This window comes from Vombatus ursinus, unplaced genomic scaffold, assembly GCF_900497805.2.
Source record: "Vombatus ursinus unplaced genomic scaffold, bare-nosed wombat genome assembly UNPS02009573.1, whole genome shotgun sequence".
Classification (NCBI taxonomy): Eukaryota; Metazoa; Chordata; class Mammalia; order Diprotodontia; family Vombatidae; genus Vombatus; species Vombatus ursinus.
In genome coordinates this window covers 1,888,592-1,915,247 of record NW_020949351.1, presented here as the reverse complement: position 1 = coordinate 1,915,247, position 26,656 = coordinate 1,888,592, and the positions used below count along the sequence as shown (strand labels likewise).

Genomic DNA, 26,656 nt, shown 5'->3' with positions numbered 1-26,656 from the left:
CTTGAAAAACTCCCTCTTCTTCTCACCTCATCAATTCAAAACATTCAGATGCAGCCCCCCATTGTCTCCTCCTTCACCACTGTCTCATAGGAAGAGGTCAGCCTTCTCTGTGTGAAAGCTAAATCCCTATATATACACAATTTTATTCCACCTCATCTTCTCAAACAGATTGCCCCCTCTATCATTTCCACTCTCTTGTCTTCACTCTCTCCCCTTGCTTCGCTGCTGCTTAATGCTCATGACTCCTCCATCTTCAAAAAAAATGGCCACTTGATCCATCCATCCTTGCTAATTATCATCACATAGCTCTTCTCCTTTTCCTGGCTAAACTCCTTGAGAAGACCATCTACAATAAGTGCCTTCTATAAGGGCTAGGTGGTGCAGTGGATAGAGCACCAGCCCTGGATTCAGGAGAACTTGAGTTCAAATCTGGCCTCAGACCAATAACACTTACTAGCTGTGTGACCCTGGGAAAGTCACTTAACCCCATTGCCTAACCCCCCCCCCCAAAAAAGGGCATTCATTTCCTCACATTCTCTTCTTGATTCTCTACAGTCTAGATTCTGACCTCATCATTCAATTGAAACTTCTCTTTCCAAAGTTACTAGTGATGTCTTAATTACCAAATCGAATGGCCTTTTCTCAATTCTTATCCTTCTTAACCTTTCTGCAGCTTTTGACACTGTGGATTATACTCTTTTCCTTGACAGTCTTTCCCCTCTAGGCTTTCATGACATTCCCTCCTCTTTCTTCTCCTATCTGACTAGTCCTCACTCTCCTTTGCTGGAACTGCACCAGGTCACATCTGCTAAGCACAGGTGTCCCTTGGTCCTGGGCCTCTTCTCTTCTGCCTCTATGCTATTTCATTTGGTGACCTCATCAAGTCCCATGGATTCATTATCATCTCTGTGCTATGATTCTCAAATTATCCCAGTTATTTGCATGCTGTCTTCTCTATTAAATTATCGGCTTCTTGGGAGCAGAAACTGTATTTTACCTTTTTTTTGTGTCCTCAGCATTTAGCACAGTGCCTAGTACATAGTAGGTAGGTGCTTAATGGATGCATGTTGACTTCATTGAAAAAGTGGGGAAAGTGATAAGGGTGGGGAGAAATACATTAGAAAGCACAGATCAAGAAAAAATTAATGAGAGTGGCCAAAGATTTGTAAATTAACAAGAAGACTCATGACCTCATATCATGAACACCTTTTGGAATGAATAATTGGTAGCCACTGGACATGGTGAGCACCAATAACATCCCCCCCCCAAAAAAACCCACCACCCCAATATGTTTTAACGGACAGAAAAAGTATGTGCTATTGAAGAGGCAGTTATCCCTGGATCAGATGCCTGTATGTAGTCAGGCAACTGATTTGTCAGAGACAATCTCAGAATAAATAAAAAAGTAAAACGAATACCAGTGATAAAAAAGATATGGCATACAGTTGAAACAACTCAATCCTGAACTATTGAAACACATAACTGACAATAAAAAATAGGAAATGGATTTAGAAGTTTTAGAAATTGAATTACAATTAATGCTACAAGATCACAAAAAGTCCAGAAGATATTTTAGGCAGCAAATTTGTGACTTACTTGCCAGATGGCTTCAAAAAGCAATGTTGGGTTAGAATATAACTTATCTGTAAGATATTTTCTTTTCTTTCTTTCTTTCTTTTTTCTTTTTTTTTTCCTTTGGTGTAAGAGGAGACATTCATTACAACTAATATATGTGATAAGACAATGGTTACAGCCTAAATATTAGTCACAATCATAAAGCTTATTCCAGTCAAGCATATACAAATAAATAAGTGTAAATTTTGAAGAAATGTTTAAATCTGCTTGAAAATGGTACTGAAACTGAATTATAAAAGTTTCAAAAAATAAGTCCCATCATTGCCATTTTGTCTCATCCAACTAACACTGTTACATGAAAGATATAGATCATGAATATTTTCTGACTAGGAGGTGGCATGAAAGGAGAAAGAAATGTTATAAATCAGTGGCACTTCATTCAAAAAAAGTACAGGGAAAATTTAGCTAACCAGAATAACTTAATACTGGAGCAAACTTAGTCATGTGATACTTTGTGAACTCAGCCAAGTTTATGTTGAAACAGCGATAATACTAGGCAAATCAAAATTTTAATTTATAACATCCTATTTAAAGAGAAGTTCTCATTAGCTCACAGAGTAATGAGGTAAAATAATGGTAGTATAATGTATAAAAATAATCTAAGTTGTAAAAATTATGCTTGAAAGAATCTTAAATAGAAAATAATGTCTCTAACCATTTTCATTGTGTGCATTATGTGCTTATATTGGAGAATAGTATCTTTGGTCCAAATTTCTGCCTTTAACTAATGGTCAATGTAAAACAGGATTGTTTTGGTTACAGTAGTCTATTCCCTTTAATGTAATATCCTTTTAGTATCAGAAATGTACATTTTTCAACAAGCTACCAATTTAAGATGTAGTCCCCAATAGGTATCTTTGGTATATACATGTATGTGTAAGTTTCAGTAGCAATGTTAGATTTTAAATCATTTTTGTATGTTAAATCAGTCAATTTTTCCTGTTCCCATAAATACCAAAATGTAACGCTAGTCTTGGGTTGCATAAAACCACATTGAAACATTGTTACATTTACTTTAAGTTGATACAAGTGTAACTTCCTTTCATTTGGAATGCAGTAATACCAACAAATGTGCTTCCTGATCTAGATTTTGTGTGTATATTCATAATTGTCACATATAAATAAAATTAATGGGACACTGACATAATTCAACCTTTAAAAATACTGAAAAGATATACCATCTGCATCACCATCCCATCTGCATTAACATTTAAGTCCCTTTAAAAAAATTGAACACTTTTTTTCTCTTTTGAAAAAGTGGAGTGTTTTTATGTAGACCTGAATGAAGCTGCTTCACAAAACAGTAATACTAACAAACAGCATCTCACACCATTAGCTAAACAATGATATGAAGGCAGTAAAAATCTTCAGTATGTGAGACCACATGATGTTATTAACATGGGAGATGGCTTACATCAGTCTAATTTCTTTAAGAACACTAGGGTTTCAGCTTCCTCTTGTAGCAGATCTGCCTGTCAAATGGTCTTATGTATATTTTTCTTGGATGTTTCCTGAACTTCTCCTCTTAAAAGAAACTCATCAAGAATAAAATAAGCTTTCTCAAAACTAAAGAAGGTATCAAGTTCACACATACTGCCAAAATATTTGTCAAGTAGTTCAACATAGCAATGAAGTATTTCCAGAGTAATTAGCTCATTGTCCTGATCTTCAATAGTACAGCAGAAATACAGGCTAACATATTTTTTGTCAACAATCTTTAGATATTGCCACTCCAAAAAAACTGCATGTTTTGGGTTGGTGAGCTAAAACTCTTTGAACAAGTTATGCTGTAATTTTTTTTTTCTTTTCTTTGTTCAATGGCAGGACATACCATTTCTGGAGTCAGATCTTTTCCTAATAACTAAAAAGCAACATAAACTGCATTGTGGCTGCCAACACATCAACCTGAGGAAAAATGATGAAGAAAAAAGGAAAAGATTTGTAAAAATTATTATAACAATTTTTTCCACCAAGGACCATAGAACTATCACACTTGGATCCTAACATCAGACTCCCAATTGTGATTAGAGAGGAGATAGAAAGGTCACCGTTGGGAATAAAAATGGAAGAAGCAACCAGATTGAGCCATAGATGAGACGAGAGCCATAGTAGAGGTACCATGATGGTGTGGGTGTTGAGAGATCAATATTCAAGATACCCAAAGGAGGGGAAGGGCTGCTAGTTTACATAGAGGAGAGGAGAAGTTCTAGGCCTGGAGTCAGAAGACTCATCTTCCTGAATTCAAATCTGGCCTCAGACACTTATTAGTTGTGTGACCCTGGGCAAGTTCCTTGACTCTGTTTGCCTTAGTTCCTCATCTATAAAATGACCTGGAGAAGCAAATGGCAAACCACTCCAGTATCTTTGACAAGAACACTCCAAATGGGATCATGAAGAGTCAGAGTCTCCCGGATAACAGAAGAAGGGGAAGATACTAATGATGAAGGAAAAAAAAATTTTCACATCACATTAATAAATAAAAAAGTGATTGAGAGAATATCAATAACTTGTAATATATATCTGTTCTTATTTTTAACTAAATTTCCTTTTTTATATGAATTTAATAATCAATATAAAATATATCAATATAAATCAATCTTTTCAACACAAAAAAAGGAATAAAAAAGCTTATCTAAGAAACCATGAGCTTCTGTTTCGCAGTTTGTTTCTGAGATATAAATAAATAATGTTTAAAAAGGAGCAAGAAAATTGTTGATTTCTTTATGGCTCAAGAATTTTTTTCTTTTGTGCTTTGCAAAAAATTTTTTGATGTTCCTTTTTATATCCATCACTGCTCATTAATCTATTGCCCCCCCCACACCACACCCTTACCAAATAGAAACCTTTCTTCGTAATATATTATGCATGATCTAACATGTCAACATAGTCACATGGCCGTGACTAAGAATGCTTTTCTTACTCTGCATCTCAAATTCATTCATTACCTTTCTGTCAAGAGATGGGAAGTATATCTTATCACCAGTCTTTTGATGTCATTATTGTTTGCTGCTTTGATTAGAGTTCTGGGATTTTTCAAAGTTTTTCCCCCATTGGTGTTGTCATGTAAATTGTTGTCTTGGTCCTGCTTATTTAATTCTGTATCAGTTCATGTAAGTCTTCCCATTTTTCTGAATGTTATAGTCACACTTTGTTATGGTGTAATACCATTATAGTCATACATCATGATTTATTCAGTCATTTCCCAATTGATGGGCCCCTATTTCGTTTACAATTCTTTGCTAGTATGGAAATTGCTGCTATAAATATTCTTGCATATATTTGTCCTTTTCCTCTATCCTTGATCTCTTTGGGATCTATGCCTAACAGTAGTATCTCTGGGCTAAAGGGAATGTACAGTTTTGTAACTTTTTGGGTATAGTTCCCAATTGTTTTCCAGAACTAATTCACAGATCCACCACCAATGCATTAATATGTCTATTTTCCCACAACCCCTCCAATGGTAATAATTTTATTTTTCTGTTCTTGTCTTCTGAGTTATTTAAACTTGAATCTCTGTAATTATTAGTGATTTAGAAAATTTTTTCAAATGCTTAACATGTTGCTCTTCATCATTTAAGAACAGATTTCATATCCTTTGATCATTCATCTATTGGGGAATAGATCTCATTTCCATATATTTGTATAAATTCTTTACATACCTTGGATATGAGGCTTTTGTCAAAGAAATTTGCTTTGAATATTTTTCCTCAATTGTTTCCTTTTTAATTCTAACTGCATTTATCTTGTTTGTTCAAAAGTCAATTTTATGTAATCAAAATGTAAATGTAATAACTTCTAATCCTTATTTAGGTAAGAATTCTTTCCCTATCTGTAGTTCTAAAAGATATTCCCTTTCCTTCTCTAATTTATTTATAATATAATCATATATATTTACATCATACATCCATTTGGTGTTTAATGTGGCATATGCTATGTTTGTCTAATTCTAATTAATACCAGCCCCCTTTATAGCTTTTGCCAAATAGAGTCCTAAGCCAAGTAGTTGGTAACCTTGGGTTATCCAACAGAATACTTTTATTTTCATTACTCTGGGGTTTTGTTTGCCAATTCTTCCATCTGTAATCCCTCTTACCTTCAACCTCTCCCAATCTATCTACTCCTTTTCTGACATCCATGTCCCTCTTAAAAACCCTTACTTGAGCCAATTATCCCCACTATCATCTTATATCTCTCTTATATTCCTTGACTAAACCCCTTGAAAAGTTATCTATAATCAGGGCTTCTACTTCCTCTCCTCTCACTCTCTTCTTAACCCTCTGAAATCAAGCTTTTTGCCTCATAACTCAATTGAAACTACCATCTCCAAAATTTCTTAGTCCTCATTCTTCTTGATCTTTCTATTGAAACCAACACCGTTGATTGGCTTTTGGTCCTAATTACTCTCTCCTCTCTAGGTTTTCATGACACTGCTCTCTTCTTGTTCTCCTCCTACCTATCCTACTGTTCCTCATTATCTTTTGCTGAAGCCTCATCCTTGTTATGCACATATAGTGGAAAGTCTAATTAAAAGAGTAAAGTACAGAAAGAGGACAATAAAGAGATAGAAGACATTCTGCCTTATCCCACGTAAAATAATTAATTCATTCAAAGACATAACTTTGGATGAAATGTTACATCACCATAGCACCAGCCTCATATCAGTAACTGCCTTTTGAATATCTTAAACTATCCAGCAAGCATGCCAAACTAAACTTGTCCAAAATAAAATTCACCTTTCTTCCCCCCTCCCCCATACCTTCCATTCTTCTCAATTTCCCAATTTTGTCAAGGGCACCACCACCCTAGTCTCACAACTTATGTGTTATCCTTGACTCCTGACTCTCTCCCAGGCTCTTACCCTGAACATCCAATGCTTTCCCAAATCTTCTTGTCCCTCCCTTCACAATGCCTCTTGCATGGTTCCCTTCTCTCTATTCACAAAATGCTTCCACCCAAGTTCAAGTCTTATCATCTCTTGTCTGGGCTATTGCATATTATAATTGGTCTTATATAACTGGTCTCTCTGCCTCAGGTTTTGCCCTACTCCAACCCAACCTCCACTCAGCTGCCAAATTGATCCTCCTAAAGTATCTGCTTGCTCATGTCATCCTCTTGCTCAAATTCCAATGGCTCGCTATTACTTACAGGAAAAAATATAAAATTCTATATAGTATCCTATATAGCACAGCTCTTCACAACATGGCCCCTTCTTCCCTTTCTAGTCTTCTTATACTTCCCTCCATGCATTTTACACTAGCAATATTGACCTACTTGCTAGCTCTGGTACATGTCACTCTATTTTCCAAATCCGTGCCTTCTCACTGGCTATGTCCCATGCCTGTAAGGCTTTCCTTCCTCAACTCCACTTCTGAGTTTCCCAAGTAGCTTGCAAGACTCACCTCAAAGCCTCCCTTCCTTAGAAGGCCTTCTCTTCTTCCCTCAGATGCTAATGACTCACTTTGTTATCTACCATCTATTTTGTTTATCTTGCATATAACTAGTTATTTTCATGTCTGCCTCCCCCATTAGAACATGAGCTCCTTGAAAGCAGTGACATTTTTGCCTTTCTTTGTGTCCCTAGCTACTAGCCCAGTGCCTGGCTGTCTTTATGAGAGTCATCTATGTATATAAATCAAGGGCATATTTGATGAGGGATACAGTAGGAAACAACCAGGCTTTTAAAAGAGAAAATTAACAATAGATCACATCTTTGCCATTTCCTATTGACTGTAAAAACTAAGATCTCACTGTGTACATTGTTTGTTGCTTATTAACCTAAAGGATGAAGAATGACTATTGCCCAGATTACAACTTGCATATGAATTGCTCATCTTTATGCAAAAATGGAACAGACAATACAGACAGACAATGAGCTGGTTGAAAGTTGAACAAGAGGGAAATACCAGTATTGCACTTGGAAAATTACAAAACTCCTTTGATGACCTCAAGTTTCCTCATATTTTTAATACCAATATTTTACTGGTATTGCTGAAAGGCTGCAAAACATGGAATACAATAGTCTCCAAAGAGTTAAAAATGAATATGTCACATATGGGGAAAAGGAAAGATACCTAGTGGCTATGAATATAACCAGTTATTTATTATTATATTTAATATTTCTAAAGCACTTTTAAGGTTTACAAAGTACTTCATATATGCTATCTCACATGATGGGATAAGAAACTTTAAAGAAGAACAGGAGGAAAAGATATCTTCAAGAAATTGTATAAGAGAGATGGGTTGGCCATATGATGAGGGGGAGGGATGAGAGATGGATAGCCAGAGTGCTTCACAAATACATTCACAATATCAGAAGAAAGTAAGACTTTGCACAAATTGGGTGGACACTTTATGAAAGACTTATGGGAGGACATGAATAAGAAGAAGGGATGGTCAGGCATGAATAGATTTTGATTTGCATTGTTGGAGAGAACTTTCAAATAGCTGAGGTCATAGATCCATTTGAGTATTTGACTTAATTCAAGGCACAGTGGTAGGTAGTATGGAGACCCAGTGCCAATTCTCAAGGAATTTAAAATCTAATGGGGATGAGGGAGGACATAGAGCAGGAATGATAGCTGTCTTCAAGAATTTAAAGGGTTGACCAATATCTAGAAGACAGATTACAACTTGTTCTTCTAGGTTCCAGAATTCAGAACTAGAGCAATAGGAGAAACCTGGAGAGAGATCCATGTCATCTGGATTCAAGAGGGAAAAATATTTCCAACAATCACTGATGTCCAAAAGTCAGTACTTGAAAGAAAATTTTGTGGGATTGCCATTATGAGAGGTTGTCAAATAAAGGCTAGAAGGCCACTTGCTAGGGATTTTATTTTAGGAGAAATTCCTGTTTGCACATGGGTTAAACAAGATAACCTCTGAGGTTTCAGCTAGTGCTGAGATTAAATGAACCTATGAGTGCAGGTCATGTGTACAAACACTTATAACATGAGTTAGAATAACATTCAGTGCATTGATGAAGTCAAACTGACTGATTCAAAGAGGTAGGGATCAGTTCTAAGGAGATTCCAGAGAAAGCTTCGCAAAGCAGTTGGCCTTTAAAAAGACTAAATCTTATTTAATTTTTAAAATAGCTATCATAGATCTAGAGGTAATTTTTGTCATAGATAAGAAATGGTTAAGAGAAGGAACAAGTAGGAGGTACTTCTTTGGCTGGAGAAATATTCGTTATGGGGCTTTTCCCAAGGACTGATCTCATTAAATATTTTATATATTATCTAGAATGAGGCATACATCAAATTCCGGAAGCGCATTGCCAATTTAATTCAATAAATACTCATGAAATACCTACAAGTATTGTGCTAGGCACTAAGCAAGATCAAAAGGTCAAATAAGTCAGCCCCTGTCTTCATAGAGTTTGAAGCCTACTATGGTATATGACATACACACACACATACATATACACGCCAATAAATGAGCGGTTTTTTTTCCCCTAAATTACCTAATAAGGAGGGAAGAATGAGGAGCAGGAAAGTAGGAAATAACTCCAATTGTGCCAATCTAGCAAGGGTCTGAAAAAGTGTGCTCTCAGTCTGTACCAATCAAACTGGTTTTCACTGGCTTAAAATCCATCCCCTAGTACCAGTCCTCCATCACCCAAAATAAATACTCACCCCTCTGAGGCTCATATAAGAGCTGTAGGGAAGGAATCAATGTACCAGCACCAGATAGATTATAGCACATAGTGGAACATGTTCAGGATTGTGACTGTGCCTATTTCATAGAAATTAGAGTTTGGAAGACACTTCAAAACACTCATCAGGTGTTCTTGAAACTGGATGACAGATCCATCTGCTGAAGTTAGTTACTAATGACAAACCACTCCAGTACCTTTGCCAAGAAAACCCCAAATGGGGTCACAAAGAGTCGGAAATGACTGAAAGGATTCAACAACAAAAACCGCTGCTGCATTGCTATTGCTTGAGTCAGGTACAGGAAGAGGTTCAGTTTTGCTGACTGCAAAAAATACCTGGGCAGGGGGGATATGGGGTGGGAATGGAGAGAAGGACACAAACACAAGGCAGTCCCTGTGAAAAGCAGGAGCCCCTTTAGGGTACTGCCAGGGTCTGGTTGACTCCACCATATAGGTGATGGCCAGGGTTGAAGGTCAAGTAAAAAATTAAACAGGTCAATAGGAACAATGTGAATGGAGTCAGAGTATTTTCACAGGTTAGTATTCAGTATCCAGTGTTATCTATAGAAGTAAAATAAGGAATAGCAAACGCCAAAGTCTAAGGTTCTCCTTCTCACCAGTTCACATCTTCTCTTCTAAATGTAGTCACTTATTTTCCCCTCAGTCTTTAGGCAGACCATTTGGTGGGCAGGACCAACAATGTCCCCTCCTCCAAGTCTGTGATCTAAACTCTTGACTGGGACTCACTTATTACCACCTGCTGGCTTCCACTGGATCGTTTCTGTGACCATTGTTCAGACTTAGTCTTTAATTGGTTTCCTAAGCTTTAAATTGGCTCTCCTACAGTAGAATGGGCCTTGGGCAGGATGAATGTAAAAGATGGCTGGTCGGCTACCCAGACTATTACAACTTAGCTGGCTCAAGAATCAATGCATCCAAGTTCTTATTTTGCAACTTGACTAGTGGAGCCTGCTTTTTACTTAGCACAGAGTACACTGCAACTATACTGTTCTACCCCAAGGAGAGCATAATAGCCTGGCTACCTGCCACCATTCGGAGGAGAAGTGTCCAAAATCCAACATGACTAATGTTACAACCCATTACTATATTGATATTTTTATAGTAGGAACTGATATCAAAGTGGGCGACATCCTGACTACCTTGAGGACCCAAATGGAATAAAATGAGTTGGAATTAACTCAGACAAAATATAAATATAAATCCCAATAGGCTAAGGTCCTGGGGATGCAATGGGAAGGGGCCAGAGGGACATTCCTGAGGTTAGGAATAAACTCCTGGCCCTGAATTCCCAAAAGCCAAAAAAGATGCCCAGGCTCTGATTGTGTTGATGGCTACTGGCACCTTTTCCCATTTAAGGTTCATTGTGCAACCCCTCTAAGCTGTGACTTGAGCATGCTACATGGTTTGAATAGAACTATAACAAACTACATTGAAAGACACCCAGCAGGCATCCAATAGATCCTTCAACTTGTATACCTGTCATTCACTGATGCCATTGTGCACATTTCCCAAATAGCTGCACTCCTCTGGACTTTTTCATCATTCCACAAAAACCTCTTGATCCTTTAAGATCACTTCAGCCCTGGAACTCATACCTTGTCAGCATGACACCCAACAGACTCCCTCTGTCCATGGGGTCCCCTCTCTCCCTCTGATTGGAAAGTGGAGAATGTTTATTGACTGACATATATGATCTACTCCAGCGACAACAGATATGCCCATGAAAGATGTAGTCAGGACCCATAGGTCTCTTGGGTTCTACACCTGCACATTTATATGGGTAATGGTCAATTATATCACCTTTGCAATTATTAACCTGCAATCATGGACCAGGGATATTCCCATCACATCGAAACCTGAGATGCTTATTCTCCAATGAATTCTGGCTGAGACCAAGTCCCATAAAGTGGGATAAGCTCAGAAGGCATCAATTATAAAATGGTAATGGTACATTCAAAGTTGAATGAAGCCTCATGAGTAAACTGCACAAGTTGGTGGCTAACCCAAGGCACTGGAAAATATGTGCCCAAAGTCAACCCACTGCTGTGCCTCTACCAATTTGGGATCCTTGTTTGTCCAAGCTCCCAAAGGATGCAGAGGCTTGGTTTGCTGACACAACCTATCACATCAAAAATCAATCCAGTGAAGTAGTGATCAAGTTGTTTCAAGGTAAAGTTCACACTATTCAAGGCAATGATCAGTCAGCTCAATGGGCAGAGCTATGAGCAATGCCCCTCACTCTTACATTGAGCACTCAAAAGAAGGTATTCATCTATACTGACTCTTAAGCTATGGCCAACAGCCTAATTGTTCCATCCAGTTAATGGCAGCAAACTAATTGGAAAACCAAGTCCAACTCAGTTTAGGGGCATCACTGTGGGCCTACACAGCAGCTGAACAACAAATGAAACCTAGACAAACAAAAAAGCAATGGCTTATACATTATCCCTATTATCTATCCGCTAAAGGAGACCCTTTTCAGAGAAATCCTTCAACCTGGTTTAACCCCTCTGCTGAGATGGTTTGCCAGAGTATGGCTGCTGCACATGCTACAACTTCTTGGAATCACGGGTGAGAATTGAGTGCCAGGTAGACGCCAAAGGTGGATGAGCAGCCCCAAAAAGGTCCTAGCAGACCCTCATACTAAAGGTGCTAGTCCTCCTTGAACACCCCATAAATTCCCTGCCCCTGCCAAAAAAAAAAAATGACCTGGAAAATGGATGGAGATGATTTAAGATGTATTGGATTACCTGAAAGCTACAACACTATACATGAAAGCCATCACTATATAAAGGGGTGGAGAAATCAGAATAGTTAATACCAAGAGGCAAAAGATGTAGACTTAAAAGCAAGAACTTATCCAGCAAAACTGAGTATAACCTTACAGGGGAAAAAATACTTTTAATCAAAGAGAGTATTTTAAACATCCCTAATGAAAATACTAAATCTGCACTGGAACTTTGAAGTTCAAACAAAAGAGTTAAGAGAAACACAAAAAAGTAAACATGAATAAATAATTTTAAGTTACTAAAACAAGGATAAACTGTTTACATGTGTCCTACCAAATTCCATCAGCTTTAGGGGTCAGAAGTCTAACTAGACAAAAGACCAGGGAGTAGTTCTGTTGTCTTGAACATCTTAAAAGAAGTGAAAAAGAGGGGAAAAGGGAGGAAGTCAGGGAAAATTCTCTCACATAATCAGGGTAAAGCCTATTCAAACAAGGAGAAAGGACTGGAAGGATCAGATCATACTTGAACTTCATTCTCATCTAAAATAGAGAGAAGAATACACATAAACAGAGTTGGATACAGAAATACATTTTACCCTTCAGAGAAACAAAAAGGAAAGGGGAGGTGCAATGAAAGAGGGTAGTTTATGGAAGAGAATAGTTCTAAGCAAAATAAACTCTAAAAATGTACAAAAATAAGTATAGCTCTTTTTGTAGTGGCAAAGAGTTGAAAACTGAGGTGGGTACCACCAATTAGGGAAGGGCTGAACAAGTTAAGGCATGTAAATGTGATGGTAAATTATTGTGTCATTAAAAAAAAATTATGAAGAGGACACAATGGCTTCAGAGAAACTTGGGAAGACTTGTACAAAACACTGAGGAACCAAGTTAGTGGAACTACAGTTTATACAACGACAATAAAGACAAAACAATTTTGAAAGACTTGAGAACTCTGATCAGCAAAATGACCCACCACAACTCCTGAGAACTCATGGTGAAACATGCTACTCACCTCCTATGCCTCAGTGTATAACAAAACATCACGGTCAATGAGGAAGTTTGTTTCGCCTGACTGAGTCTAACAGTACTTTTGTTTTTCTCAATTGGGGGTGTCAGTGGAAGTGAGGGAGAGGTGTATTTTTGCATTTTTAAAAAAATTCTGAGTATCAGTATCTCAGGTTTCAATGTGATAGGAACGTCCCTTGTTGGTTTGTTTCAATCAGGGTCCAGCAGTTAGCTAATGGTTTTTAGGGAGTCAGATGATTCTTAAAATTTTCTCTTCCCCCTTTTCCACATCAATGGTCTCTGATAGATAACTCACATTATTCTAATTTTCAGTTAATGTTCAAAATTTTTTTTGTTCTTATCAAATCAGTTTCATTTGCTCATTTGCTCCCTTCTTTAAAGGGTGTCTACTAGTTGGGTCATATTTTCTATCTTCTGTTCAAAGATATTCTACAATTTTTTTCTTACGACTTCTCATTTTACTTTTGCCTTTTGCTTCATTCTTTTCCACGCTGTGGCAATCTTTTCTTGTTTCTGAAGTTCAACTTGTATTCATTATGGAATTCCTCTCTGGCCATCTTCACGCCAAAGCCACCAGGCATATAAACTACTCTCCAAACCTTTCATTTAGCTCTGAGAACAAATCAAATCCACATTACCACTCCTGAAAAGGATGTGTAAACCAATTGCCTTAAGGCTCCACTCACCATGCCCATGACTTCCAAGTCCAAAACACCTCTCTCCTGATCAGCATTCCCTGTTTATGTTTTTCTTTACTGGGAAATTTCTTAGGGGAGTTGGGATCAGATGTACTTAAGCTTTCATGTCACTATCTTTACCAGAATAGGTTATAACACTTTAAGTAACCTTTGAAGGACCTGATTATTAAAACGTGATATTCTAAAAGATGGTAATGGCAAATTAGTTTTTTCTGCCATTCAGATCAAATTAATTGGCCTGCCAATCAGCCACAAAGGTATAATTTGGCCTTAAAAGAATAAATGAAATCTATTTAAAGATATGTATACAGTGCTACATGCAAACTAAAGAACCAAGTTTGACTATTTCGTGTGTTCACAACAAAGTGACATTATTTTATTATTCAATCTTCATGGCCCATATTTTATTTATAGCTGTGGTACATTTACAAATATCAGAAGAAAAGAAAATCTTAAGTCTCAGTACCATTACCAACAACTATATTACACTAATTTTAGGCACGGCACAAGAGAGAGAACTATGAAAACAAACAAGCATACCAAAATTCCAAAATTATAAGAGAGAAATCAGTATAATCAGAAAGAAAATGAATCAGTCAGAATTCTGACACTTAGTAACCCTGTCTGACCATGAGAAATTTGCTCTTTTAGCATCAGTTTCCTCAACTATAAAATAGGAATAATGCTTACCCTGCATGCTCCCCAGGATTGTTGCAAGGAAAGCACCTTGCAAACACTCGAAGTACCACAGATATGTGTTTTACCATTATTGATGTTAGCTGACCTCAGAATTGAAAGCAGTTCTGATATTTGGAGGCTACAGCAGAGATTGCATTCCTTCTACTGACAACCACCAAAGGAGATTCTGACTCCTAATGTAACAATAAACATTTACTTCGCTTTCAGAGATTGTTCTTGGTTATTATAATTAGTGTCTTATTTACTAAACTAAAAAAGAGCAATTTGCTGGAAGGATCATTATTATAGAGCCTACAGGAAAATTCCCCCTGTGCAGTAAAAGTTATATATTCTTCTCTTACTATACGTGTGATTATATGGTTGAAGAAAAGGTGAACAACCTATGGCAGAGGTGTCAGTGAGTACCTGAAGTTTCCAATAGTACTTCAATACGCTGTATTCTCTTTGACAAACCTCCTTTCCTCCTCTATTTGCTTTCCTACTCCCTTGTCCCTTGCCTTTGTTCTGGCTAGGTCTGGCTAGGTGGTGCTTAAAACTGACTCCTGCACCAAAAGGGCACTACTGATTTACACTACTACTTGTCACCACACTTCACTAAGCATCAACCTAATATCTAACTACTGACTTTGTGACCATACACTGCTAGAGCAATCCCGTTTATAAAGAAACATTAGGTAAAAAGAATTCCTAGTTTAGTGTGCCAAGTGAGTTTTTTAATTGTCAGAAAAATGAATATTGCAACTTGGATCCACATGAGGCTTAACAAACACAGTAGCCAGATACAATCTTTAGAAATAATGATGCATTAGAAGGCATAAAAAATGTTTCAGCACAGTCATGTGTCAGTTGTCAGTAAGGGGAATCTATAACCCATTATAAGCAATAGCTTAGAATTTTGTAGTTCTAACAATCAAATATTTTAGATGGCAGCATATATTTCTTCTTTAAAAGGAAAAGAGAAAAGCTGCAAACATTACCATAGAACACAAATTCTAAAACAATTCTATACTATGCATCTAAAAAAATTCTATTTTGGGAAGGATGTTATGCTAAGTAAACTATTTGTACTAAATATTAAACTATACTAGTAGTATACTAGTAGTAGTAGGCTACTCCTTATATTAAATATTGTAGCAAATGTCTAAATAAGTTGCCTAGAATTTTAAGATGTTCTAAAATACACATGTGAAAACTTTTATTTTAGCAACACACTCGGAACACCAACATTCAAAACTGTACAGAATGCAAAACCATTTAATGTTGAAAACAACATAACAAGACTACACATAAGCAAGCACACACATGTGCGTGCACACACTTACAACTTAAAATTTCTTGCCCCACATCCTACAGTCTCAAAATTTAATACTGTAAACATTACTGAGCAAATTGGGGCATCGCGGTAATGGCTCAGCTGCCTTAATAACAAGTTGTACTGTAACATAACTTTTGAAGGCTACCGATCAGTGAAAAGTCAAATAGGTTATTTTCCCTGACCATTTCTGAAAGCAAACTGTTTTAAAGAGATGAATGTTCAAGCTTGTTTTTTTTTTTAATTCACACACAAAAATTTATCTGCCAGAGTCAGGAGCTGGAGGGCAGACACATGTCTTTGCACTAGTTCTTGGCAAGGTCCTACATGTTCACATCAATTTTTTTTTAAAAGAAAGAGAAAATTTTTTTTTTAAAAAGGAAAGAAAAAAATTAAAACAAAGCTGTTAGCGCTGACTGTGAATCCTCCACTTCTGTACAAAGTGGGATAAACCACTCTTCTTGACTAAATCAGTTTTATGCTCTCGGCTGCTTTTCAAATGCAAAAACCAAGTAAATACCTAAAAATGAAAGAAAAAATACATTTAAGGCTTGGTATCTTGCTTCACAAGGAAAATAAAAAGAACAATTCAAGTACACAATATAAGGTTTGGTTTAAAAAAAAAAATCCTCTGCTCTCAGAAAGTGCTGAAAAAAGAAGGAAAGTGAGAAATCCTAATATCCTCAACTATTTTCTTGTTGACTGACGGCCTACTTCAGTTCATCCTTAAATGGACAAATGATCATCAATTGCAAAATTTGTATGCATACAATAATCTACAGTAGCATCACTTCAATGATTTCATGGCTCCAAAAAAAGACACAAGACAGTTTTGAAATGTAATGTCAAAACTACAAACAAAACAAAACACTTTATGTCTGATCTAATGTGCAGTAACTAGAGGACATATATAGATCATCTTTCAAGCAGTAGTAGAATACCTCCACAATAAATCCAATTGGCAGTGACACTCTAAAAATTGTATTTAAAATAAAAATTGGAACAATAAATGAGAAACTTTTCTTTGTATGAATGAAATAAAGTTTGTGATATTCCTTACAGGGAATTTCTACCACTTTCTATATAGCGAGCAAAACACGGGAACTAGCTAAAACTGGTCTGATGGCCCACAGGTGACTAATTTCTGAAAGAGATCAAATATTTTGGTCCTAACTTTAAGTCAAACACAGAGTTAATATGCTTCAGAGGGACTTATAATCTTAGCTTAGCTAAGCAAGTACATAAAGAATTCTTTAAATGTACTCCTACCCTTCTGTACTCTAAATCCATGAAACAAGACTTGTTTTCATGGGGGGCAGACCACTTTTGCTTTTTCTTTGTATCCTTAGAGCAGAACATGGTGCCTAGCACATACACACTATGGAGTATGTTACTAAAAGAGTCCTGGTTTAGGTGCAAATTAAGGATAAAGAATTGATAGTTCCACACTGAAGGAAGGGACTAAATATGAGTCTTAGGCTAAGTCTATATAAACCTGAAAAGTAACAGTAAATAGCATGGAATAAACCTTTAACTAGGTAACAGACACAGTTCATTCTCCACCTATACATATTTGCCCTCATTTGGGGTGTTTGTGTGTTGAGGGAGAATGGGGGTGGGAATGGGATAGACAATGAGAATGGATGATAAGAGCATGGAGGCTGGCATTCAGGCAAGTGAAAATACATCAAACACACGCACAAAAGAGCAAAATTAATCTCTACAATTTCCCTTCAGCATGTGAACTCCTGAAACTTATCAAATCTAAACACTAAAAGATGTCACGTGCTCACACTGATTCTACTTACTTGTAGCTTCCCATTCGGATTTACTTAAGGTCCCCTAAATTTAAATTTAAAAAGAGAGGAGAAAGTTATAAAGATTAATACAAAACCATACACAGATTTACAGGAATTTGTTATTGTTTATAATTCATAAAGACTTTAAACATTAAATGATATCTAAGATAATAAAGATGAAAAACTGCAGGTCTAGATTTAGGCATATGTGCAAATGGATACTACAAATTTTGAAGGGTGACTACAAGTATATTGTCTATACAGGGTGTCCCAAAAGTCTGAGTTCCATTTTAAGCTTTAATTGTTAAAACTTCAGTAGTACACACACTTAATATAAGAATTAGTAAGTACTTCTTCAATTATAACCACATTTTTCTTTATCGTAACCAATACATAAAATTTATTAGTAATAATTATTACTATTTTTGAAAAGATAATGAATTTATTTTAAACTACATTCATAAAACCAATACGGGATACAAATCCATAGTCCAACACTCTCCTCTGTTTCTGAGAGAAAATTGGAGAGAAGTGAGTCAAAAGGACAACAAAGTCTGGGTTTTTGTGATCTCTTGCAAGACTGAAAAACATAAAGCACTCTTGGTTATTACCCAAAACATCACAGTTTCCTCCCTAATCCCTTAAAACTCATCTCACTCCATACTCTGCTTCTGCATCTATATAGTTGATTTTGGAGAAAATTGATTATTGCTCCTATAAATATAGGTCAACCACAAAGTGCCTCTGAAGTATGTATTAGAAGGAATAGCTTTTAAAAAAACAGTCAAAGAATAGTGAAGGGGTCAAAGCCTGGTAGAGAAATGCAATAGACACAGATCTGAATTACTGATCTTACGTTTCAATACAATATTTGCTTTATTTAATGCCTAACAAATATTTTCTTTTAGGAAATACTTACCAAAGGTAATCTAACTTGACTGTTTTTCATATACTTTGCAGCATGTTCATAATCACCCAAATTCCCCGAGGCAAGCTTAGAATTCTCATTGGCTGGATATGGCTAAGAAAGTAAATTAAACTCTTGAGTTTCCTTATACCAATGCCTACTATTAAGTCAATAAATACTAGAAATTCTCTTAGAAGTAAAAAAATAACTTACTTTAAACTTATAAAAGAAGCATTGTGAGAGAAACCATGGCAAGGAAGAAAGAATCTTGGACATGGGCTCAAAAAACCCAAATTCTATCAATTATCAAATCACATTCAACTTGATTGTTTGAGGTAAATGCTTACAAAGAAATTTACAAAAATGTCAAGCACTACCAAAAGATAAACGGTCAAAGGATATGAACAGTTTCTAAAGAACCACATGAAAAACTGTTTGAAATCATTAAAAGATATGCATACTAAAAAACTCTGAGGCATGACCTCACATTCATCAAACTGGCAAGGATGAAAAAATGTACAATTAGTTGATGTTGAAGAGGTTATGAGACAACAGACACAGTGATGACTGTCTCTGTTAGTGGAGTTCTTCAAAATAAACAAACATTTATTAAGTGGTTACTACGTGTAACCACTACGTGTTACTACACTATGTTATGCGCTAAGGATACAAATTTATATACAAATACAAAATTGCCCGTCCTCAAGAAGCTTACAATTTAATGGGGTAAAAAAACGCACAAAAGGAAGCTTAAAGGGATGGAAGGAGGAACAAAGGTATCTGGTGCAGTGGCATAATGTTGGAGGAGTCAATTCCAAACAGTGCAGCTGGCAGGAAATAAAGAACTGGGTGGGCTTCTGAGGCCTCTTTAAATAACAACTCTTCTATTACACAATGATGAGAAAAGAAGGAGACAGCTAAGTGGTGCAGTGAATACAGCAATGGGCCTAGAGTCAGGAAGACCTGAGTTCAAATTCAGCCTCTGTGTGACTGTGTGACTCTAGGTGAGTCAGTTAACCCCCATTTGCCTCAGGACTTCACCCGTAGAATGGAAAACACACTGGAGAAGGAAATAGCAAACCACTCCAGTAATCTTTGCCAAGAACAAAAGTTCATGAAGTCATGTAGAATTGGACCTGACTGAACAAGAAGAAGAAAGGAAACTACAAATAAATGACTTCAAATAAGCTATTATGGATTAGTCAGGTAAAATTTCCATGGAAGTATACATATATATATAAGAATACATCATTCAAGTGACATTGAAATAATTAAATCTCCTACAGAAACTTCTTTAACTCCAAAAGACCTTAAAATCAAATAAATATATGAAAGAACATGGGTTTGAGGGATAAAGCAATCAGAAAATAAGATCAAAGAATAGCAATTCAAATTTTTAAGAGATGTTAATGAATTAGGAGCCAGGAAGACATTAACCAAAATTAAATATAAATACCCATAATCTTCAGAAAGATATCATAGAATCGCTGATTTAGACCTGAAAAAAACCTTAGAAGCCAATGAGTTCAACCCCTTCATTTTAAAGTGGAGAAAAATGAAACCCAGAAACATTAAGGAAGGGAGGGCCCAATTTTTTCCTTTCATAAGCTCTCTTAAAGTTCTCAATATAAGATGGGGACAATTATAAATTCTAAATTAATTTGACTAATCTTTTTTGGGGGGGGGGAGAATCTTGGGGGGGCAGGGTCCTTTCTGTCCCTAACCACCAACCATTTCAGATGAGTACTGTCTTTCAAAGAGTCGCCCTGCTCAACACATCTTTGGAATGCTTCCTGTAATTACCCTCAGAGCCAGTTTACTATCCTCATAAGAACATTAGTTTCACTACCCTAGTCAAGGGTATTTCCTTGGTTCACTATCTTTTTTCTACAATCTTTTCTCCATCTTCTCTGCTTAGCTCTATCTTCCCCCCTGCTCTTCTTATTGGCACACTTGAGACAAGAGTACATGTGCCTAACTAAAGAATCTGAGAAGAGGGACCCTGGGCCCAGATTGAGATGAACAAAGGAGAAGACCGATTGATAGTTCACTTGTGTATTGCCTTCCTACCATAAATAGATCTAATCGGATATGCGTAATAAATGTGAACTGCTAGAGGTCAAATCATCATAAATGGAAGGACAGATGCAAGTATATATGTATGTATGTATGTGCGTTTATAGGCACAAAGCCTTAAAAATAATTTCTTGTTCCTAACAAGAAGTGACAAAATACTTTGAAAGGCAACCATTACCATCCCCATACTGACTAGAAAAACCTAAAAATGAAAAAGAGAGCAATACAGTACCAAAATGATAAATAACAAAAGATAACATACTATACACAGGCAAAAGAATGCCCTTAATGTATATATTACATAACTGTACATAATTTTTTTATTAAAATTAGATATAAACAGTAGTAAAGTTTCTATTCTTTTTAGAAAATAGAAGGATGTCTTTTTTTTTTTATTTCTTAGTTCACATTTTAAAAAAACTTGATGGTTAGATGACACACTGACTACCTCTGCAAAAGGAAAAGAATATATAACCAGTGATTGAATGTTACTGTAGGATTGAGTCTGAATTCATAATAACTCTTACAAATGCTTCATTTTCCTATAAAAGATCTATTGCTCCTTATTAAAAAAAAAAAAAAAACAACCCAACCTATTCCTCACAGGGTATTTGTAAGGAAAGAACTCTGTAAACTCTAACTGATTATCATCAAAATTAAACTAAGGCTCTAAAGGTGCTTCCAGGAAACTAATCATCATGGAGATACCACCTAGAGGTTGTGCTCTTACCTCATCAGTATCCTCAGGAGCCTCTGTCCCTGATTGGAGGCTGGAGTGTAGAGCAAAAGACTCCTCAAAAACCCTCCACTTAAAGAGGGCTCAGAAGCCCAGTCAACTCTTCATTTCCTACCATATGCACTCCTTAGAACTGACTCACCATAATCAAGCCCCCAAACCAGGAACTTTCTTATCCCTTCCCCCAACTTCCTTTCAGCTTCCTTTTGCGTATTCTTCTCCCCTATTAGACTAAAAGCTCCTTGAAAGCCAGCATTGTCTGTCTTTTTCTTATTAGTATCCCCAGCACACAGCACAGTGCCTGGTACATAGTAAGCACTTAATAAATGTTTATCTTATTGTACATCCCACTTATTACCATCTCTCAATAGCAGAGAATAAAAAGACTGAATATTTTGGGTCTGTTTAACTATACAATATTAAATTGATATGAGAAGGAAAAAAGAGGGAAAAATCAGAAAACAATAGTTCTCATGTACATACTCTGAAAAGCATATAGGCTTACCATGACAAATTTAAAAACAAAAGTGGGTACAGAACTACTTCTCTTGGTTAGATCTGGAAAAGAAAAAGATGTCCTATTTCTAATCAGAAAGAGGAAAAAAAGATGTGATTTCCTTATTTGTCATTTAGCTAAAATGTAAAAGAATAAAAAAACATGCCCAGCAATAGACAATGTTCAGCTCTTGGTGAATTCTGATAATCCGCAAATGTGCCATAAAATCTATTCTTTTATCTGGCATTATTTAGAGATTGTTTAAGATTATGATCATCATAGATATCTAAAAGTGTGAACCACAAACTATTTACATTACTTCCACTTTCTAGTCAAGAAATGATGCAATTAAATAGACTGGAACACTGTTATGAATTTATTTAATAGAAAAGTGAAAGGAAAAGGATGGGCTTGTCCAGAAAAGAACACAGACTAACAATAACAAGAAGAAAAGTAAGAAAGAATCAACTGACAAATACTTCCTGACAAGGACTTAGAAAGAACAATTAAGAAATTATGCTATGGTATGCAGTGACATTAATTCGAAGACAAACAGTGGCTAAACAAATGCAGTTGGTTTTTACTGAAATTCAATACTGCTATTAATAAAATACTTCAATAAAATATAAGAAAATTAGATGTTTGTTTTAAATTTGCTCTTCCATCCAGTTTAAGTTATTGAAATACCCAAAGGATTTCAATTACAAGATAGTCCAAAAGATGCACTGAGAAAATAGCATAATACAATTAATGAGACAAAGAATATTTATTAAGTATCTACTATCTGTTGAGCTATACTAACTGCTGGAGGTAGAAAGAAAGGAAAAAACAGTCAATGCTCTCAAAAAGCTCATAGTCTAAGGAGGGAGACAATATACAACAAACTATATCAGGAAAAACTGGAAATTATCAACAGAAGGAAGGCACTAGAATTAAGCAGGGATTGGAGAAGGTGTCCTGTAGAAGGTAGGGTTCTAGTCAAGACTTGAAGGAAGGCAGGAAGCAGAGATGAGGAAGGAGAGCGTTCCAGTTCTGGGGGATAGGCAGTGAAAATGCCTATGTCAGTGTCAGAGATCAGTATTACTAGATTGAAGAGTACATGTTGGGTGTAAGGTACTTAAAAAGTACTGAAAAGGTAGAAGGGGCCAGGTTATGAAGGGATCTGAATGTTAGATGATTTTATATTTGATCCTGGAGATGATAAGCAGCCACTGGAGTTTACTGAGAGAAAGACACAAGAGACCAGAAGGTGATTTCAATAGTTCAGGCACAATGTGATAAGGGCCTGCACCAGGGTGATGGCAGTATCAGGAGAGAAAGGGGTATACGTGAGAGATGTTATGAAGGTAAAGAAGAAAAGAAAGATGAATAACCTATATAGAGTTATGAGGAGAACTGGCAACTGATTGAATAGGGTAAGAGAGAAGGATCAAAGATGACATCTAGGTTGCAATACTGAGCGAGTGAGTGAGGGGCAGCTCGGTAGCATAGTGGATAGAGCACTAGCCCTGGAGTCAAGAGGACCTGAGTTTCAATCTGGCCACAGATATTGGACACTAGCTGTGTGACCCTGGGCAAGTCACTTAACCCCACTGCCTAGCCGTTAAAAAAAAAAGAGTGAGGAGAAAAATTTTGGTGCCCTTGATAGTAATAGGGAAATTAGAAACAGGGAATGATTTTGGGGGGAAAGATAATGAATTCTGTTTTGCACATGCGGAGTTTAAGATGTTTATAGGACATCAGGTTCAAGTATCCAATAAGCAGTTGGAGATGTGAGATTACAGGTCAGCAGAGAAGTTAGGGCTGTAATCATCAGCAAAGAGGTGATAATTGAATTTGTGAGAGCCAATCAAGTGAAATAGTAAAGAGGAAGAAAAAAAGAGGATCCAGGACAAAACCTTCAGAAACAGCCAGGGTTAAACAGGACTGACCGAGATGAAATTATAGAAAAAGAGAGTAAGGAAAAGTTGGATAGGTAGGTAGGAAGACAGAGTAGTATTGCAATGAGACGAAGGTGATCAACAGTATCAAAAGCTGTAGAGAGGTCAAGAAAGATGAGGAATGAGAAAAGGACATCAGATTTGGCAATAAGAAGAGCATTAGTCACTTTGGAGAGACTAGTTTCATTTGAATAATGAGGTTAAAAGCCAGACTGTAGTGTCAGTAGTGTCAAATTCAAAGAGCAACCATACATAAGAATCCCATCAGCTGCAAACTTATTTAGTTTTAAAATGTGATGTTATCTGTTACAATTATACTTTTATAGTCTGTTAAATATTTCCCAATTACATTTTAATCTGATTCAGTCATTGTGTACAGCTTTATATTTCCCACCACTGCTATAGAGAATTAAAAAGAGAGAAAAGTAAGTGGAGTCACCTATTGTAGTCTTCTCAAAGAATTTAGCCACAGAGAGGCAGAGCAAAAGCAGTGACTTGCTTGAGCTCTCCCCCAAACCTCTCCAAAAACCTGTAAAAAATGGCTCTAAACAAATTCTAGAGCAGCAGAACCCGCAAAAAGACAGAGAGAAACAAATTCCCAGCCCAAGACAACTTGGATGGTTGATTGGAAAGGTCTATCACACTGGGCTGGGAGAGGAATGCAGTTCAATGCGGGCATGCAGGTAAAGACCAGGCCTCAACAAACCTGCAGCAGGCCTCAGGGGACTGAATCAAGAGCAACTGTGGTGGTTTCCAGACGTTTCAATTCACAAATGCCAAAGACAACTTAGAAGGTCAGTAGGAAAAAATCTGTGACCACTGTGAGAGAGAAGCTAGGTCGCAGTTCCAGTCCTGGCGTAGTCCCGGGGCAGCGGTTGCTTCCAGCCCACAGCCTGTGGCTGATCAGAGGGGGCCTGCTGGTGCTAAGGCAGGTTTCTCTTGCTTTGCCGGTGCTTGGATCTGGGTCACAATTCTGGGTGGCGATTCTGGGGTGAGGAGAAGAGCTGGCGTGGTAGAGCTTGCAGTGGCAGTGGAGAGGTAATCCTCTTCACAGTTCCAAGACAGAAAAGAGATCTTGTGGTCACTCACAGACCAGAGTACAGGCCAAGAAAGGAGTAAACACCTCACCCCTTGATCATACCAACTTGGAAGAACTGAAGACCTACAGGTCCCTAGAAGTATCTCTGAGAACAGCTACACAAAAACCCCAAAGCCTGGGACAGTACATTCTCCACACTGGAAGCAGCCCCCTACCTCAACAAAGAGTTTAAAACTCAAGTAATTGGCTGGGATCATGAACAAACTGCGCAAAAAAGTCAGACCACAGAATCTTCCTTTGCTGACAAAGATCAAAACATACAATCAGAAGAAGACAATGAAGTCAAAGCTCCTATATCCAAAGCCTCCAAGAAAAATATGAATTGGTCCCAGGCCACGGAAGAGCTCAAAAAGGGATTTTGAGAAGCAAGTAAGAGAAGTATAGGAAAAACTGGGAAAAGAAATGAGAGTGATACAAGAAAACCATGAAAAACTAGTCAACAGCTTGCTAAAAGGAGATCAAAAAAATGTGAGAGAGGATTATACTGGGAGGAGAAAGGGAAAGGTAGAATGGGGTAAATTATCTCCCATAAAACAGACAAAGAAAGGTTTTTATAGTGGAGGGGAAGGTGAGAGGGAATGAGTGAATCTTATTCTCATCAGATTTGGCTTAAGAAAGGAATAACATACACACTCAATTGGGTATGGAAATCTATCTTGCCCTACAGGAAAATAGGGGGAAAGGGGATAAAGCAGGGAGGTGATAGAGGGGAGGGCAGATTGGCGGAGGGGGTAATCAGAAGCAAACACTTCTGAGGAGGGACAGGGTCAAAAGAGAGAACAGAATAAACGCGGGGTGGAATAGGATGAAGGGAAATATAGTTTGTTTTCTACAACATAACTACTATGGAAGTGTTTTGCATGACTACATAAGTATAACCTGTATCAAGTTGCTTGCCTTCTCAATAAGGGTGGGTGGGGAGGGAGAAAGGGAGAAAATTTGGAACCCAAAGTTTTAAAAACAAATGTTAAAAATTGTTTTCACATGCAACTGGGAAATAAGATACACAGGCAATGGGGTATAGAAATCTATCCTGCCCTACAGGAAAATTGAAGGGAAAGAGGATAAGAGGAGGTGGGGAAGATAGAAGGGAGGTGGAAAGGGTAATCAGAATGCCCACTGTCTTGGGGTTGGGGAAGGGACAAGATGGGGAGAAAATTTGGAACTCAGAATCTTGTGGAAGTGAATATTGAAAACTAAAAATAAATAAATTAATGAATCTTAAAAAAAAAAAACATAAAAGAATTTAGCCACAAAAAGGAAAGACAAAAGACAATAGCTATCAAGTAACATCTTTTTTTGAGAATGGAACATTTGTAGGCAGTGGGGAAGCAGCCAGTAGACAGTAGACAGTGAGAGATTGAAGATAACAGACAGATGAGCAATCTGTTGGAGGAGATGGGATGGAATGGGATCACCTGTGCATATACAGAGTTGTGCCTTGGCAAGAAAAAGGCCCACATCTTCATGTGAGACAGGGATGAGAAGACAGTGCTATATATGGGGGATATGAAAGGAAGATGAAGTCCTTGGTGAATGGTTTCACAGTTTTTTCAGTAAAATATGAGGCAGAGTTCTCAGGTAAGAAGGTAGAGGAGAGGGAGCCATGGGAGGTTTGAGGAGGATAAAAATGTCTGAAAGAGGCTAGTAAGTTAATTGGAAAGGTTTAAAAAGATTGCTCTGCCACAATGAAGACCCAGTTAAAATTATTATATAACATAAATTAGTAGTGAATCCAGTTAGCATAATTTTGCGATCCCCCCAGCTTTGTTCTAGAACATGAGTAGGGACAAAGGCAGGAGATGATGGGAGTCATTCAGGAACAAATAC

The 26,656-nt window shown here is 37.0% G+C and overlaps 1 protein-coding gene and 1 pseudogene across 2 annotated transcripts in view; both read right to left on the bottom strand.

Annotated features, from left to right (window-relative positions):
- Nucleotides 1–3,050: 3,050 nt before the first annotated feature.
- Nucleotides 3,051–3,519, bottom strand: LOC114035969 (annotated as a pseudogene).
- A 12,168-nt stretch (nucleotides 3,520–15,687) lies between these two features.
- The window catches only part of RNMT (RNA guanine-7 methyltransferase), a 36,176-nt gene continuing 25,207 nt past the window's right edge, over nucleotides 15,688–26,656 (bottom strand). For both annotated transcript variants that reach the window (XM_027852342.1, XM_027852341.1), the window contains exons 9-11: nucleotides 18,492–18,593; nucleotides 17,582–17,615; nucleotides 15,688–16,293 (exon numbers count right to left, since the gene is read on the bottom strand). In XM_027852342.1, coding sequence (XP_027708143.1) covers nucleotides 16,250–16,293; nucleotides 17,582–17,615; nucleotides 18,492–18,593 — 180 coding nt within the window. In that variant the 3' untranslated portion in view covers nucleotides 15,688–16,249. The remainder of the gene's footprint in view (nucleotides 16,294–17,581; nucleotides 17,616–18,491; nucleotides 18,594–26,656) is intronic.